This window comes from Cydia fagiglandana, chromosome 23 (genome assembly GCF_963556715.1).
Source record: "Cydia fagiglandana chromosome 23, ilCydFagi1.1, whole genome shotgun sequence".
Classification (NCBI taxonomy): domain Eukaryota; kingdom Metazoa; phylum Arthropoda; class Insecta; order Lepidoptera; family Tortricidae; genus Cydia; species Cydia fagiglandana.
In genome coordinates, this window is record NC_085954.1 from 1,524,892 (window position 1) to 1,538,296 (window position 13,405).

Consider the following 13,405-nt stretch of genomic DNA (forward strand, 5'->3'; position numbering starts at 1 on the left):
CTTTGGAACTCGTAAATTTTTGGCAACTTGACCCGCCAAGTACAGCTTGGCAAAAAAGAGTAGAAATTAAAAAGTGGCAAGATTGTAGTGCCGTCCCGGTTTCTTATATAAATTGGTTTGAAAGGGACGACCACGAGGGTAGAGCACGCATCGATTCAAACCGCTGGAAGCAGATGCGCCAATCTCCTTACAGTATTCCATAGCTCACCAAGCCAGTATAACCCTAAAGCTCAAACAAACCAGCCTAAAAGCGCTTTCAAATCGCCTACATTCGTTCGTGACCTTGGGCTCAAGTTAGACTGGTTCGTCAGGAATTTAGTCTGCCTGCGCGTACGCAACTTTTTGGAATATGGAGTGGTAATAGTGCACAAATCGTATATAAGCTGAGGACCCTATGATGGGCATCATTCGCTCATCCGCTTAAGTTTGGTTAGTCTACTTATTTATATTATAAATAAATTAGAATTAGATTAGTTTTGATCAATATAAATTAGGATTCAAGTTAAAATCCAATTTAGGTAAATTATTGCATTATGGGAAATAAACTTGTTACATTAATATATAAGTTCGATAACATTCTCTTTTTATTAGAAATTTATTATTTAGTTAGTTAAATTAACTGATAAATAAAAACATAGAGCCAAAAAGTTTATCGTGAAATAATGGAGAATCTAAATTTAAGATCACTGCTGGATATTAAAAATTAAAGTCATGAAAGGGATTATTTTAATTTCATGTCGAAACATCCATATCGATGTTAGTTACTAAGAACAAATCAAATTAGTTTATGAAGATATTTTGATTTAGGTACCTACCCATATAATTTGTCCCAAGAATTGCAATGGTAGCTATCATTATCAGCACAAACCTAACCATAATTTAAAATTTTCCCTACTTTTCATCTTATTTACACATCCCTCAAGGCTATTTCAATGTATCAATTTCAGATTTTAACGTTTGTAATTCAGACATTTTAAATCAGTCAAACCAAGTCCACATAAATTATTAGCGTATCGTATTATGATTGTTAAAATTTTAGGGTATATTTAATGTAATAAAATGTATATTATCTCATCTTTTCTTATTATATTTGGTAGGTTTTACCGCTTGATCTCATTCGTGTTAATATAAAATATTGTGTTTCATTGGCAGATTGAAGGAAGTGCAGCAAAATACCAAATATGAGGGTGAGTATAGTGAGCATTAAATGTATTAATTATTGTAAAGGGCTTACTAATTCAGTAAAGTGTATTGATTATTACATTAAATGTGTTGTACACGGCCACTTATGTCTGGAAGTCGGGATCATGCTTGCGAAGCTGGTAGTTCTAGATTTGAATCCTGAGAACTGACTTGTGTAACAAGCACAAATTAAACTTTACACAAATTATCATAAAACGCAAAGTAAATTCATCAAGGCTTATATTTAGGGCAATAAACGTGACGCGTTTTGGTGTCCACGGTCTATCTTGTGCGAGAAGTGTCGGCCGTCTTTCACGACACGCGAGCCTAAACGACATCCTCCGCCGAGCTCTTGTCACGGCTGGGGTGCCGGCGGTTCTGGAACCGTCTGGTTTGGCCCGCGATGACGGGAAAAGACCGGACGGCATGACCCTCGTTCCCTGGAAGATGGGACGGCCTTTGGTTTGGGATGCCACATGCGTGGACACCCTTGCGCAGTCCCATCTTCCAGGAACATCTAACAGAGCCGGTGCGGCCGCCAACGCGGCTGAACACCTCAAGCGGCGCAAATATGCAGCCATTGATTCTGGCTGCATGTTTGAGCCGTTTGGGGTGGAAACCCTAGGGCCCTGGGGCTCTGGCGCCCACGGCATATTCGCCGAGCTGGCGAAGCGCCTCGTGGAGGCGACGGGTGACAAGAGGGCTGGCTCATACCTTGCGCAACGCATTGGTATTGCCGTCCAGCGCGGCAATGCCGCCAGCCTTCTTGGCACCCTGCCCCAAGGCACTGAACTGGAGCCAGTTTTTTATTTATAGGTTATTTTAGTTTAGTAGTTATTTTAATTGTAGCTTTATGTAGTTTTAATTTTAGTTTATAATTGTTTTTATTTTGTTTATATTAAATAAATGCTAAAGTATAAACAACTATATTAAGAATAAACTGACAGTAAAACAACAAATGCTTTGAAAATACCCATAAGTTAGGAACACATGGGTGACTTTTTGTTCCCAATCATGTGTGCCTAGCAATGCACGCACGAGAACTTTCCAAAGTTGCGAAACTTTCCACATGAGAAATTCTCGGTAACTTCTGAGAATGTTCTCGAGAACGAGAATTTATTTATTTATCGTAGTTTATACCTTGAATATTCACGATAGTTTAGGTGTAGTCCTTACCCCCAGAAAATTCCGACTTTTGGTCGTCCGCTTCCGGTCAGAAAAATGTATGACGGCCCGGCCAAACGGTCAGACTTAGGTGGGGGGTGCTCGACCAAATGTCATAGAGGGACCCTGGTAGTTTTTGACGCCGCCATTTTTTTTCAATATGGCCGACTTTTTTTTTAAACATTTTTAATTTTGTCCTAGCGCGCTGAAATTTTAGTCACGGAATCTCGGGGTCCCCTAGATACTTATGAAAAAAATTTTTATGGAAAAATGCTACAATTGCGGGAAAACTGGCCACTTTTATTTTGTATGGCAACTTTTAAACGGTGCGTGATAGGTGGAGGGTGCTCGACCAAATGTCATAGAGGGTCCAGAGACAAAACAATCTGCATTAAAAAAAAACAAAATGGCCGACTTTTTTTTTAATTTTTTTCAAGTTGGTCCGAGCGCGCTGAGATTTGGCATGGCGGGAGATAGAGACCTCTAGATTCTAAAGAAACAAAAAAAAATTTTGGAAAATATTGTCGAAAGCCGAAATGTTCTCTGATATACGGTGAGAATTTAAGCAACTTATTGGTAAATTTATCACATCAACAAAATAGCTAACTGTAATAGACATAATAACATTTAGTTTTAAGTTATGCCTATTTAAACTTTATTTCAAGTATATTCTCTTGTTTATACAATAATTTCCATGTTGCAGGAATGTTCTGAGAACATTCTCGGGAACGTTTCCGCTTTTTGGGAATGTTCTGCAATTTGTACATTGCTATGTGTGCCTATTATGCTATTTAGTGTAAAATTTTCTGCATGCCATTTATCTTATACCATTATCTTATCACCAATTTAAACCCCTGTAGTTTGTATTGTTACATTTGTAGTATTTTTTTAAATATTCTTCTTGTTATTTCAGATATTCCTAGCGTGTACGTTGTTGGCGGTGTCAACATTAGCCGAACCTCCTGTGGACAACAGGTTAGCTTTAAAAATACTAAATAACTTCCTAAGACCCACCATAGAAAGAATTCGAACCTTGTATTGTATTGTCCTCCTCCTTAGTCGTACACTCTTGTCAGAGTGGTCGTGGTTATGGGTTGTCCTTTTCTATGTTTATTGTGGCTGTTGCGATACTCCTCCATCTCTCTCTGTTTGTGGCACTCCGAGCAGCCTAAGTCAGGGAACATTTGTATTGTAGTACGGGCGATTTTCCGCAACTCAACGTCCTGCGCCTATTTAGCGTGATAAGGGGTGGACTAGTCCTGCTAGCCCAGCTCCTCGAGGAATCCCACCAAACCTTTGATGTTGAGTAGGACCTCGGGGATGTCTCTCGGAGATCCGAGATGTTTTGCCCTGTATGGGGCCACTCCGCTGCATTCCAATACCACGTGAGAGGCTGTTTCTTCCTTCTCCATGCATCATGGACTGTCTGTGACACCTGTTATAAAAAGATGTTTGTTAAAAAATCCATGACCTGTTATGACACTGGTTACCATTCTCAGTCGAACCTTTCCTAGTTCAAGGAGCGTCCTTGTGAGCTTACCGTTGATGCCAGGCATGGCTTCTTTGGCCTGTCGGCATCCAGTCTGGTTTAGCCAGTGTTCTGTGTGTAGTTTCCCAGTGCGTGCCAGCAGCAATGAGCGTACCTTGCTAAACGGTATCGGGAGAATCGGTTCCGGGCCAATCGTCCCCGCAGCAGATCCTTGTCTGGCAAGCTCGTCCGCAGCATCGTTATCTCGAGATCCACTGTGTCCCTTGATCCATTGTACACCGTGACCTTGTTGTTCTGACATACCTCCATTAGTCGTTCGTGGCATTCGTGTGTAAGTTTGTATGTAACTACATATATGGATTTTTAGGGCCATTAAGACTGCTCTACTGTCGGAGAGTTGTTGTGAGTTGAACCTTGTTCTATATGTAAATTGGAACGAATTTCGTTTGTTTTAAAAAGCAATGAAACAACAGAAATGCTACTCTATTTGCTTCATGAAAAGTTCAAATTAGATTGCATGAATATGTACATTGTAATGTACATTTAGGTCCACTTGCACTATTCCATTAACCCGGGGTTAATCGGTTAAACCGTTAACCCAGTGTCAAATTGTATTGGTAACCAAGGTAACTCCATGGTTTAACCGGTTAACCCCGGATTAGTGAATGGTGCAAGTGGTCCTTAGTCTACTTTAACTTATTAGATAATGGTTCGGATCGGATAATCATCGTTATCCTCATTTCCAGATACTTACCACCTCAGCAGGACTTCAATGGTGGCTTTTCACCCCCCTCGCAAAGCTATGGCGCCCCTAGTGGCGCCCCCAGGCAAACGGATGCCGTATTTGGGTAAGTCTCACGTAAAAAAATCCCACATGGAAATATTGCCAAAATATGTTGGCGACATATTTTACTTACTTACCGATATTAGTATTATCTTTATAACTAGATTCCCTCGGGGAAATATTGCCAAAATAATCAATCTTTACATCAATCAATATAAATAAAATATAATTCGGCAAAAAACCTTAATTATTGTATAACTTTATTCTTTAAATAAAATACAAGTATAAGTTTACAGCTCTAGATATGCCAAAACACTTATACTCTTAATACATAGTCATAACTATCTCTAGGATCTTTATTCAACTTTACATTATGTATAGATTTAAAAAAAGGCCTGAAACTATACTAAATCTACTTATTTGTTCCACCATGTTCACCATGGCCAAGGGGCCGTTGACTGGACTACAAGTCGTGACCCCCCACGTCTGTATGACGTACATAATTGCGACCAAACCGCTAATTCCTCGGGTGCTCCACTTCGACTGGGCTAATAGCTACATTTTGAAATCTAACAGTTACTTAAACTTGCTGTGGGGCCAAAGTTAGAATCTTTTCAAAATCCCTAAAGTATTCCTTTGTATATATACTATATACTTGCAAATAACAAAGTGAGGAAGTGTCATGTGTTATATTTTTATCACAAAATTACATTACTGATGACATTGCCACTATGTCATTACCAGTGCCATGCCAGGAGTGCGAAACTCCTGACTTCGGGCAAACTCGGCTCCGTTCGGCTCAGCATTGCTCCGAGCAATTATTGGGATTGTCACAACTTGACGTCCCTTTGCGTGCACGACCACAAAGGTTGCCTGGAAGAGATCCCTTATAGGGATAAGTTCGCTCTTGTATATTATATATTTTGTTTCAATGTAATTTAACCTGTCTTATGTACAGTCAAGTCCTTACATTCTTATATACATACCATAATGGCTTGAATTTTAACAACCCTAGGTAGCCGAAAGGGTTGGTGCCATACATTAGAAAGGGACAGCATGATTCGACCCTGAACCGCTGTCAAACTTCGGTTTTGTAGGAAGTGTCCTTTCTGTGCGGTAGTACTATTAGTTATTCTGTGGCAATGCAGAGCTTTACCCATTTCTACTACAATTGCAATACGACTTCAAGGTAATATGAAATCTTTACAAATTCCAAAAATATGGTTGTTTTGTATGTCATTATGTTCACACCTTTTGTACCATTGAATGTCCAGATTTTGAATTTTATGTACCAAAAGATCTTTTTTTTTGTGAATGTCATCTTTCAAGATACCTGCAACTGCATACGCTTTGACTTAGGGCCAGTTGCACCAACCACAGTTAACAGACGTCACGCAGCAGAAATCTATGAAACTTCCCATACAATAAAATTTACGATGACACACGGTTTGGTGCAACCGACCCTTACTTTTAATAGATATGGCAAAAAAAAGCACGGCAGAGTCCAGCTCGCACTTGACCGATTTTCGAGCGCGTATACTTGATGAATGTAATGTATGTGTTTTATAAACGATAGAGATGCTTTTAAGCCGGTAGCTTGATTGGTTTCATTAGTATAATAAGAATTAAATAAATATTGTTTTTTTTTTTACACTGAATTAAATATGCTAGTGTCCAGTAGAATTGACACATGAGACAATGATGTTCTCGCTTGATTATATTGTTTAATTTAATTTTAGTTTTGGACACTTGGAGACCTTATACATCTCTAAGTACATATTTATTTATTTGATTTTTATTTTTGATTGTACATACTTACCTATATTTTTAATGTTTCTGACACTTAGAGACCTTTACATCTCTAAGTCAACTTAGGCTAGTAATTATGTGAAGCTATATTACTGTCTTTTTATGTAACATATGAGCACAAAATGCCGTGTCTTACAGCTACATGTTATTACTATTTTAATATTAATATAGGCCGGTAGCTTGAACATGTCATGCTCGCTTAAAAGTCTTTGCTTACGGTGGCGTTGTTGATCGGGTCGCCACTTTCCCGAATGAAGGTTGAGGGAGGCGATGGATGAGATACGCGTCATACTCGTGAACGGGTGCTGTTTGTGGAGACTGGTCTGTTAAGCTAACACGAGCTATTATACTTAGTAACTTTTATTAATTAATTACAGTGAGACGCCTCATTCTGTTCTCGTATGTTTCTTTTCTTTTAATGAATGTATTAATTATACAGGATATTGACTCTTGGAGACCCTATACATCTCTAAGGATAACTTGATAAACTATATAATCTTATAGTTCTGACACCTAGAGACATTTACACCTCTAAATATTATAGATTTTTTGTGTGTGTTTTTTTGTCTGTATTTTGTATGTAATTCGACATTAAGAGACCATATACATCTCTTAGTAATTGTAATACGTTAGATTGAATTGTTAGTTTTAATTTATAAAATTGTTGATGTTATTATTTTTGCTTTTATGTAAATTCAATGTTGACGTGTAAAAGTGCCCTTGTGGCCTATTTGCTGAATAAATGTTGATATTTGATATTTGATATTTGATATTGATATTTGATATTTGATATTTGAATAATCATTATAGTAAGCGATAAATCGTGATCTTCGTGATACAGTTACGAGCATCGGACTCGGTACAATCGAAGACAAAAACCTCTACTTAACGAAAGCCTTTTTCTACTGTGCATCTGCCTACTATAATTATGATATAATATGGCACACAAAAACATGTGGGAAATTATTTCCCGCTTAGTTTTAAAAGTCTACTTTTATTTATTTTTACACGCAGAACTTGAAGCAATGAGTAGTAGGTGCTTCCATGGGAAAAGCAGCGATAATTTAGTATATCGAAATAGGAACTTCTTACCTGTCATTAAATTTTGCCTCCTAAAATCTGATGACTGGTCATGTTAGTTGCTTTTTTTAAGAAATATGTTTTACCATATAAATAAAGCCAGTTCAGCACTTGTGGTTTTGACTGTACAAACATCAAAGTCAAGGATCAAATTTGATTGTATAATTGTCGAATTGACCTCGAGACTCAAACGATCAAGACTAATCAAGTCAAGAGTTCCCATTCAGTGCCCCTACCTAGTTTAAATTTCATTCTATAGCGTGACGTGACGTTTGCGCTAAATCTCTTTTTGTATGGGGTTTTGAGTTTCCAAAAAAGTGCTTAGCGCGCTGTTTAAAATCCCATACAAAACGAGACTTAACGCAAACTTGAGGTATCAAGTCACGCTATCGAAGGAGATTTACATTAGTGGTCAGAACACGATTTCATTCATTTTTTTTTTTATGTAATAGGCGTATACTGATTTTAATAATAGGCTAAGAATTTGATCTACTGACTAATAACAAATACAATTTCATTACTAAGATTATTATTTCTATAATGTAATTGTAATATTGAAAACACTTTCACTAATTGGCTAGCTTAATTGAACCACTATTTTTTATTTAGATGTGTACTTAAACTGGAAAATTATTTCCCACTATTACATCAATTTGGATCCATTAAATCTGTATTTATCTCGAAAGTCAATAAACCATTATGTCTATCATATTAAATAATCCTAGAGAATACAACGTTTTAACTGGGACACATTTTTTTTTTCAGACAACGCCCATCATCAGCGTACGGTGCTCCCAACTCCCGTTCCTCTCGACCTTCCAACCAATATGGACCTCCACAAGTCAGACAGCCGTCCAGCCAATACCTACCTCCTCAGGGCAGGGCTCAACAACCATCTAACCAGTACGGGCCTCCTCAAAGCAGAGCTCAACAACCGTCAAATCAATATGGTCCTCCATCTAGCAGGGCTCAACAACCATCTAGCCAATACGGCCCTCCTCAATCCAGAGCTCAACAACCTTCTAGCCAATACGGCCCCACTCAATCTCGATCTCAGCAGCCTTCTAACCAATACGGAGCTCCCAACCAAGACAACCAATTTCGCTCTCAACCTTCAAGCCAATACGGTGCTCCTGCATTCGGCCAAGCCAGACAGTCTAACCAATACTCTGGACAGGGCAGATCTCCTTCGAACCAATATTTGCCTCCTAACCAAAATGCTAGACAACCGTCGACTGAATATGGGGCACCTGGATTTGGAACTCCTTCTCAGGAATATGGAGCGCCTAATGGTGGTACGTATATTTTTCTAGAGTTATTAAACCCTAGATCTATCCAATATCTTTAGAGGTTGTGCTTTTTGACTATCATCGTGTTCTTAGTGTCATGTCACATATCCAGGGCCTGTTTAATGGCTCACAACCTAAACCCAAGAAATCATAATGGCTTTCATTAGTTACAATCCAGACAGATTGGACAAACAATAATACCTAGTTGTGATTAGTTGGATTTTCTCAGGGTGTTTTTCTTAAAACCGCTGAATAAGCGACTGGCAAATAAAGTCACAATATTTATATGTTACTGGAAATATTAATTAAACTAATGCGTTTCCACTGAGCCAGGATTACCAAAGATGAGAGGAGTACTGGAATCAATCAATAGTAGGTATTCCACATGTCTTCTCCACTTCCCTGGATTATAACTAGTGCTATTGGTTAATTCCCACATCGCCTCCTCTCATTTCCGCTCATCTCGACCTCAGTGGAAAAGCAGCCTAGGGCTCTTCTGGTAGAAGCCCGATACATAGAGATGTCCAGTGTATAATGTAAATAATTATACTCATACTCATACTCCAATTATGTCCAACCTGTTTAATTATGTTCTACAGGTCAGCAATTTGGTCAGGGTGGTAACTTCGGAGACGCTCAGAGCAGGCAGTACCTTCCTCCCGATGCCAGAGGAGGTTATGGCGGTGATGACGATGGTAGCAATGGGGTAAGTTTTACTAGAGACTACTCTCTTAGGGTTGATTTAGACGGCACGCGAACCCGCATGCGATTTTAGTTACATTGCGGACTGTTGATTACGTTTAATTCAACCGACCGATCAAAACCCGCAATGTAATGAAACTCGCACGCGAGTTCTCGCATCGTCTAAATGAGCCCTTGTTTAGGTACAGTCACGTGTCACGTGTAAAAATATGTATGTCCGTTACTCAAAAATAAATATGTCCCATAGCTCTTATGTCAGCGAATTAAGAACTATGTGACATATTTTTGAGTGAGATGTATGCACCCATATTTTTACACCTACCTACTTGTGTAAACGAAACCGATTGCAATCTGACTTTTGATTTACCTTTATTATAATCAAAGTGACATATTTTTAATCGGTCTATAAAGAGGAAGTTATAGACATTCAAAATTTCAAAGACGAAAAGAAATCGTAATTCGGAATATTACTTTTTAATACCACGTTAGTGGTAAACAAGCTTATGTTCCACTTGATAGTAAGCGATTACTGTGGCCTATAAACGCCACTTCAGAGGTGTCACATTTAATCGCGACCATAATTATTAATATTAGCACAACACACAATCCAATACTATGCAAGTACCTACAATCCATTTGCGCCTGTCGGCCCCGAGAAAGAACATAGAGTAATTAAGGTAGTTTTTATCAATCATCATTATCATCCCACTTAGACGAAGTCGCGGGCAGAACCTAGTAGTGTTATAAATACGTAAAATGAGCAGAGAAAATAAAAGCAATCCATTTAAACAGAAAACCAAAGCATTTTAGAGTCATGCAAACAAGTGGCCTCCGGAACGGGCCACTTGTGTTGCCCGACTGAGGTTTCAGCTTAAAGCTATGTGAGACACACTAATACAGGTGGTTATCCTACCTATACGCATCACTGCTTGACATATGCCGTAAGAGCAGCTAAGAGCTCATTCAATTGTGAATCTTGTTCCCATAAAATAAAGTATAAAATCATAAGGGTTAGTAGTTGAACATAATGCTAAACGTAACGGTATTCTTAGCTCGCTTCATCTGCGCATGTCTGAAGGAACGACGGCGTTTCGGGCTGGAATCAATTTGATTTCGTAGTCGCTCGCAGCGTGTCTTGCTCGCACTTTTATTTATGTACGAGCGTGATGCGCTGTTAATATCAAAATGAGATCAATTTTCGTTTTCAAATAGACTTGTCGCTCGCTTTTTAAAACAACTTTGAAAACTTTACACTAGCACTCAATTATGTAGTTTATCGAACTCTCTGTAGTTTTATCTCCTTGTATGTTAATACTTTTCACTGCGCCCTCCTTGATGACACACTGCTTGGCCCTCCATGAATTAAATGTGCTTTTTGTTATGTTCAATAAAGTTTAAAATAAATAAATACAGTATAGACAGTGAATGGATTTTTAAAGCTTCATCAGGAAGTTAAATTTATAGTTCTTTTAATAAACCTGATCCTTCCACCCTCAGGAGCCAGCAAACTACAGCTTCGAGTACATGGTGAAAGATGACGAATCCGGCAACGATTTTGGGCACCGCGAGTCCAGGATGGGTGATCGTGCTGAGGGTCTCTACTACGTGTTACTTCCTGATGGCAGAAAACAGGTATTACTTTCATTCGTATTCATATCTGCATGCCGTTCCAGTGTGTGAACGAGACAGGCTGTTGGACCAAGCTTCTCAGGACGCAGTGCTAGTTAGGGCAGCCATACTATTGTCTTTTGCGCATCGGCGTCCAGTCAGCGCTATGGAAAATGGTCGCTGCCCAGTTGCGCCAACGTCGCGTTGAGGAGCAGCCATAGAGTTGACTAGACGCTGATGCTCAGGAGATGCTACTGTAGGGAGGCCCTTAGTGTTTATGTGATAACTTACCGACCTGTCATTATTGTTCCAGACCGTTGAATACGAAGCAGACCAGGACGGTTACAAGCCAAGAATATCCTACGAAGACACCGGCGCCGGAGCGGGCGCTGGCTATGACTCCAACGCTCAAGCTTTCGGACAAGATGGCGGCTACAATCAAAATGGCGGATATTAAGCTAAACTTTGGTAGATGTTTCTGCAATTCTGCTATTCATCTCGCTTTTATTGTGTGTAAAAGAATGTGTTGGGTAGGTGACATTGTAAAAATTTTATCTAGCTATGAGGTCCAAAGTAAAACACTGTTTTAATTATGAATCATTTATGTTTGATGCTAAATAAAAGCTGAGAAGAAAATGTTGGCATGTTATGGTGTCCTCAATTGTACATAATAATTTTCTGTCAGTTTTGTTATTTCCATATGTAAATGTATAGTGTAACAAGACTGACATGGGGACACAAACTTTGCTTGACTCAGTTTCCAAAAATAATTCTTAACTCGATCAAATATGAATGCGTTAATGAATTTAACAGCGTTTTTAAAAGTAGCACTTTCTGTTCAAGTTAAAAATGGGATAGTTTTGTGGCTATGATTTGAATCTTAAAAGATCTAGGGTAATTAAGCCTTGGGATGTAGATTCACAGATGATTTTAAATTAACATTTTTTAACTTTTTAGGAATGGTTATACTTATATTTTGGGGGTTTTGTACGTTGGATATCATGACAAGAGATGTTAAGGATGGGTGAATAAGTAGTTCAAGAATAACATTTTTCTCTTGAATATTTTCTAAAGTTGTATCGTACCCTTTTTTAACAGAAAGGTGGTGCTAAAATAGAAAGGTGGTGCTAAAATAGAAAAGTAATTATTTAATAATTTTATTTGAATGAATATCGACGACTTAAGCTATGTCAAAGGACAACGAGCCATATTACGAGACTATTAAAGTACAAAATGCTTTAGCGTAGTTATTGTAAGTGATGTGATAATGCACAAGGAATCAGCGCCAGTCATATGTTATCGAGCTTTAGTTTTTATAAAATAAATATGTATAGCTTTTACTTAAACTTGTTCTGTTTCTAACAAAATAGTTGTCTATATCCATAATTATGTTGTCATTCATATAATTTTGTTCTATAACGTGTGTAGGTTGCCGTAAAGGAGTCACCTAAATGACTTGAGAGAACGGGATATCAACAATATATTATGTACCTCTCGTTTTAATCTTATATATGTACCTACCATGTCTAACCAAAATTATTTATTATTATCAATGTATTTACTTTCCTTATTTAACGTATTTTAATTGCTTATTGTTATTTATTACATATTCCCTTTATCGCTGTTTATCTACGATTTATTTAGTCTGTAGAATATTGTAATCAAATACTGAATGTAAATAAACAGATTTTATACGAATTTTGTTTTTGTTCTTACTTTTACTGTTTTTTTAATATGTTTGCTAATGGTAGTATTTGTAAATTTGTCATTTTGTAAAGTGGGAAATAATTTCCCACGCAGCAAGTAAGGGTTTTGGTGAAATGCCGCCAACTTAACCAATCAAATGTCAAATATACCCGATTAATCTTTTTTATCTTCGAGCAACACCGGCTTCCGACACGTCGGAAGGGAGGGCCCAAGCGATATCTCGCCGTACAAATTTTTCTGCCATTTTTCGCGGGGGGAAAGGTGTACACAGTCGCATTTCTCACACACTTACATACAAAAGTTTTTTATTGTAGATATTTATGTCAGGTAAGAAGCAGGGAAAACTTTGAAATTGAAAATCTGTATGTAATGCCGAGGTTTATGTATTTTGTGTTTGTTTACAAGTTTTGACACATGATGCGTAGTCATTTAGGTAGTAAAAAAATCCTTATCTACTCCAAAAAGTTTATATATCGCAAGACTTATAGTGACACAACTTTATTGCTTAAAATTACTCCTTTAATTCATTGATATCTCTAATTACATTTTGATACAGCTATCCAATATTTACAAATAACAACAACATAGATA

General features: G+C 37.9%; 1 protein-coding gene across 1 annotated transcript; it reads left to right on the plus strand.

Annotated features, from left to right (window-relative positions):
* Positions 1 to 1,098: 1,098 nt before the first annotated feature.
* LOC134675831 (pro-resilin-like) lies at positions 1,099 to 12,768 on the plus strand. The gene is made up of 7 exons (XM_063534125.1): positions 1,099 to 1,187; positions 3,260 to 3,321; positions 4,582 to 4,683; positions 8,274 to 8,803; positions 9,397 to 9,503; positions 10,997 to 11,131; positions 11,421 to 12,768. The coding sequence occupies exons 1-7, from the start codon at positions 1,182 to 1,184 to the stop codon at positions 11,562 to 11,564; spliced, it is 1,086 nt and encodes a 361-aa protein (XP_063390195.1). The 5' UTR covers positions 1,099 to 1,181; the 3' UTR covers positions 11,565 to 12,768.
* Positions 12,769 to 13,405: the final 637 nt, after the last annotated feature.

Coding starts and splice junctions, on each gene's coding strand:
- LOC134675831 (XM_063534125.1), top strand. Junction 3,322..4,581: donor GAACCTCCTGTGGACAACAG/GTTAGCTTTAAA, acceptor CCTCATTTCCAG/ATACTTACCACCTCAGCAGG. Junction 8,804..9,396: donor ATATGGAGCGCCTAATGGTG/GTACGTATATTT, acceptor TATGTTCTACAG/GTCAGCAATTTGGTCAGGGT.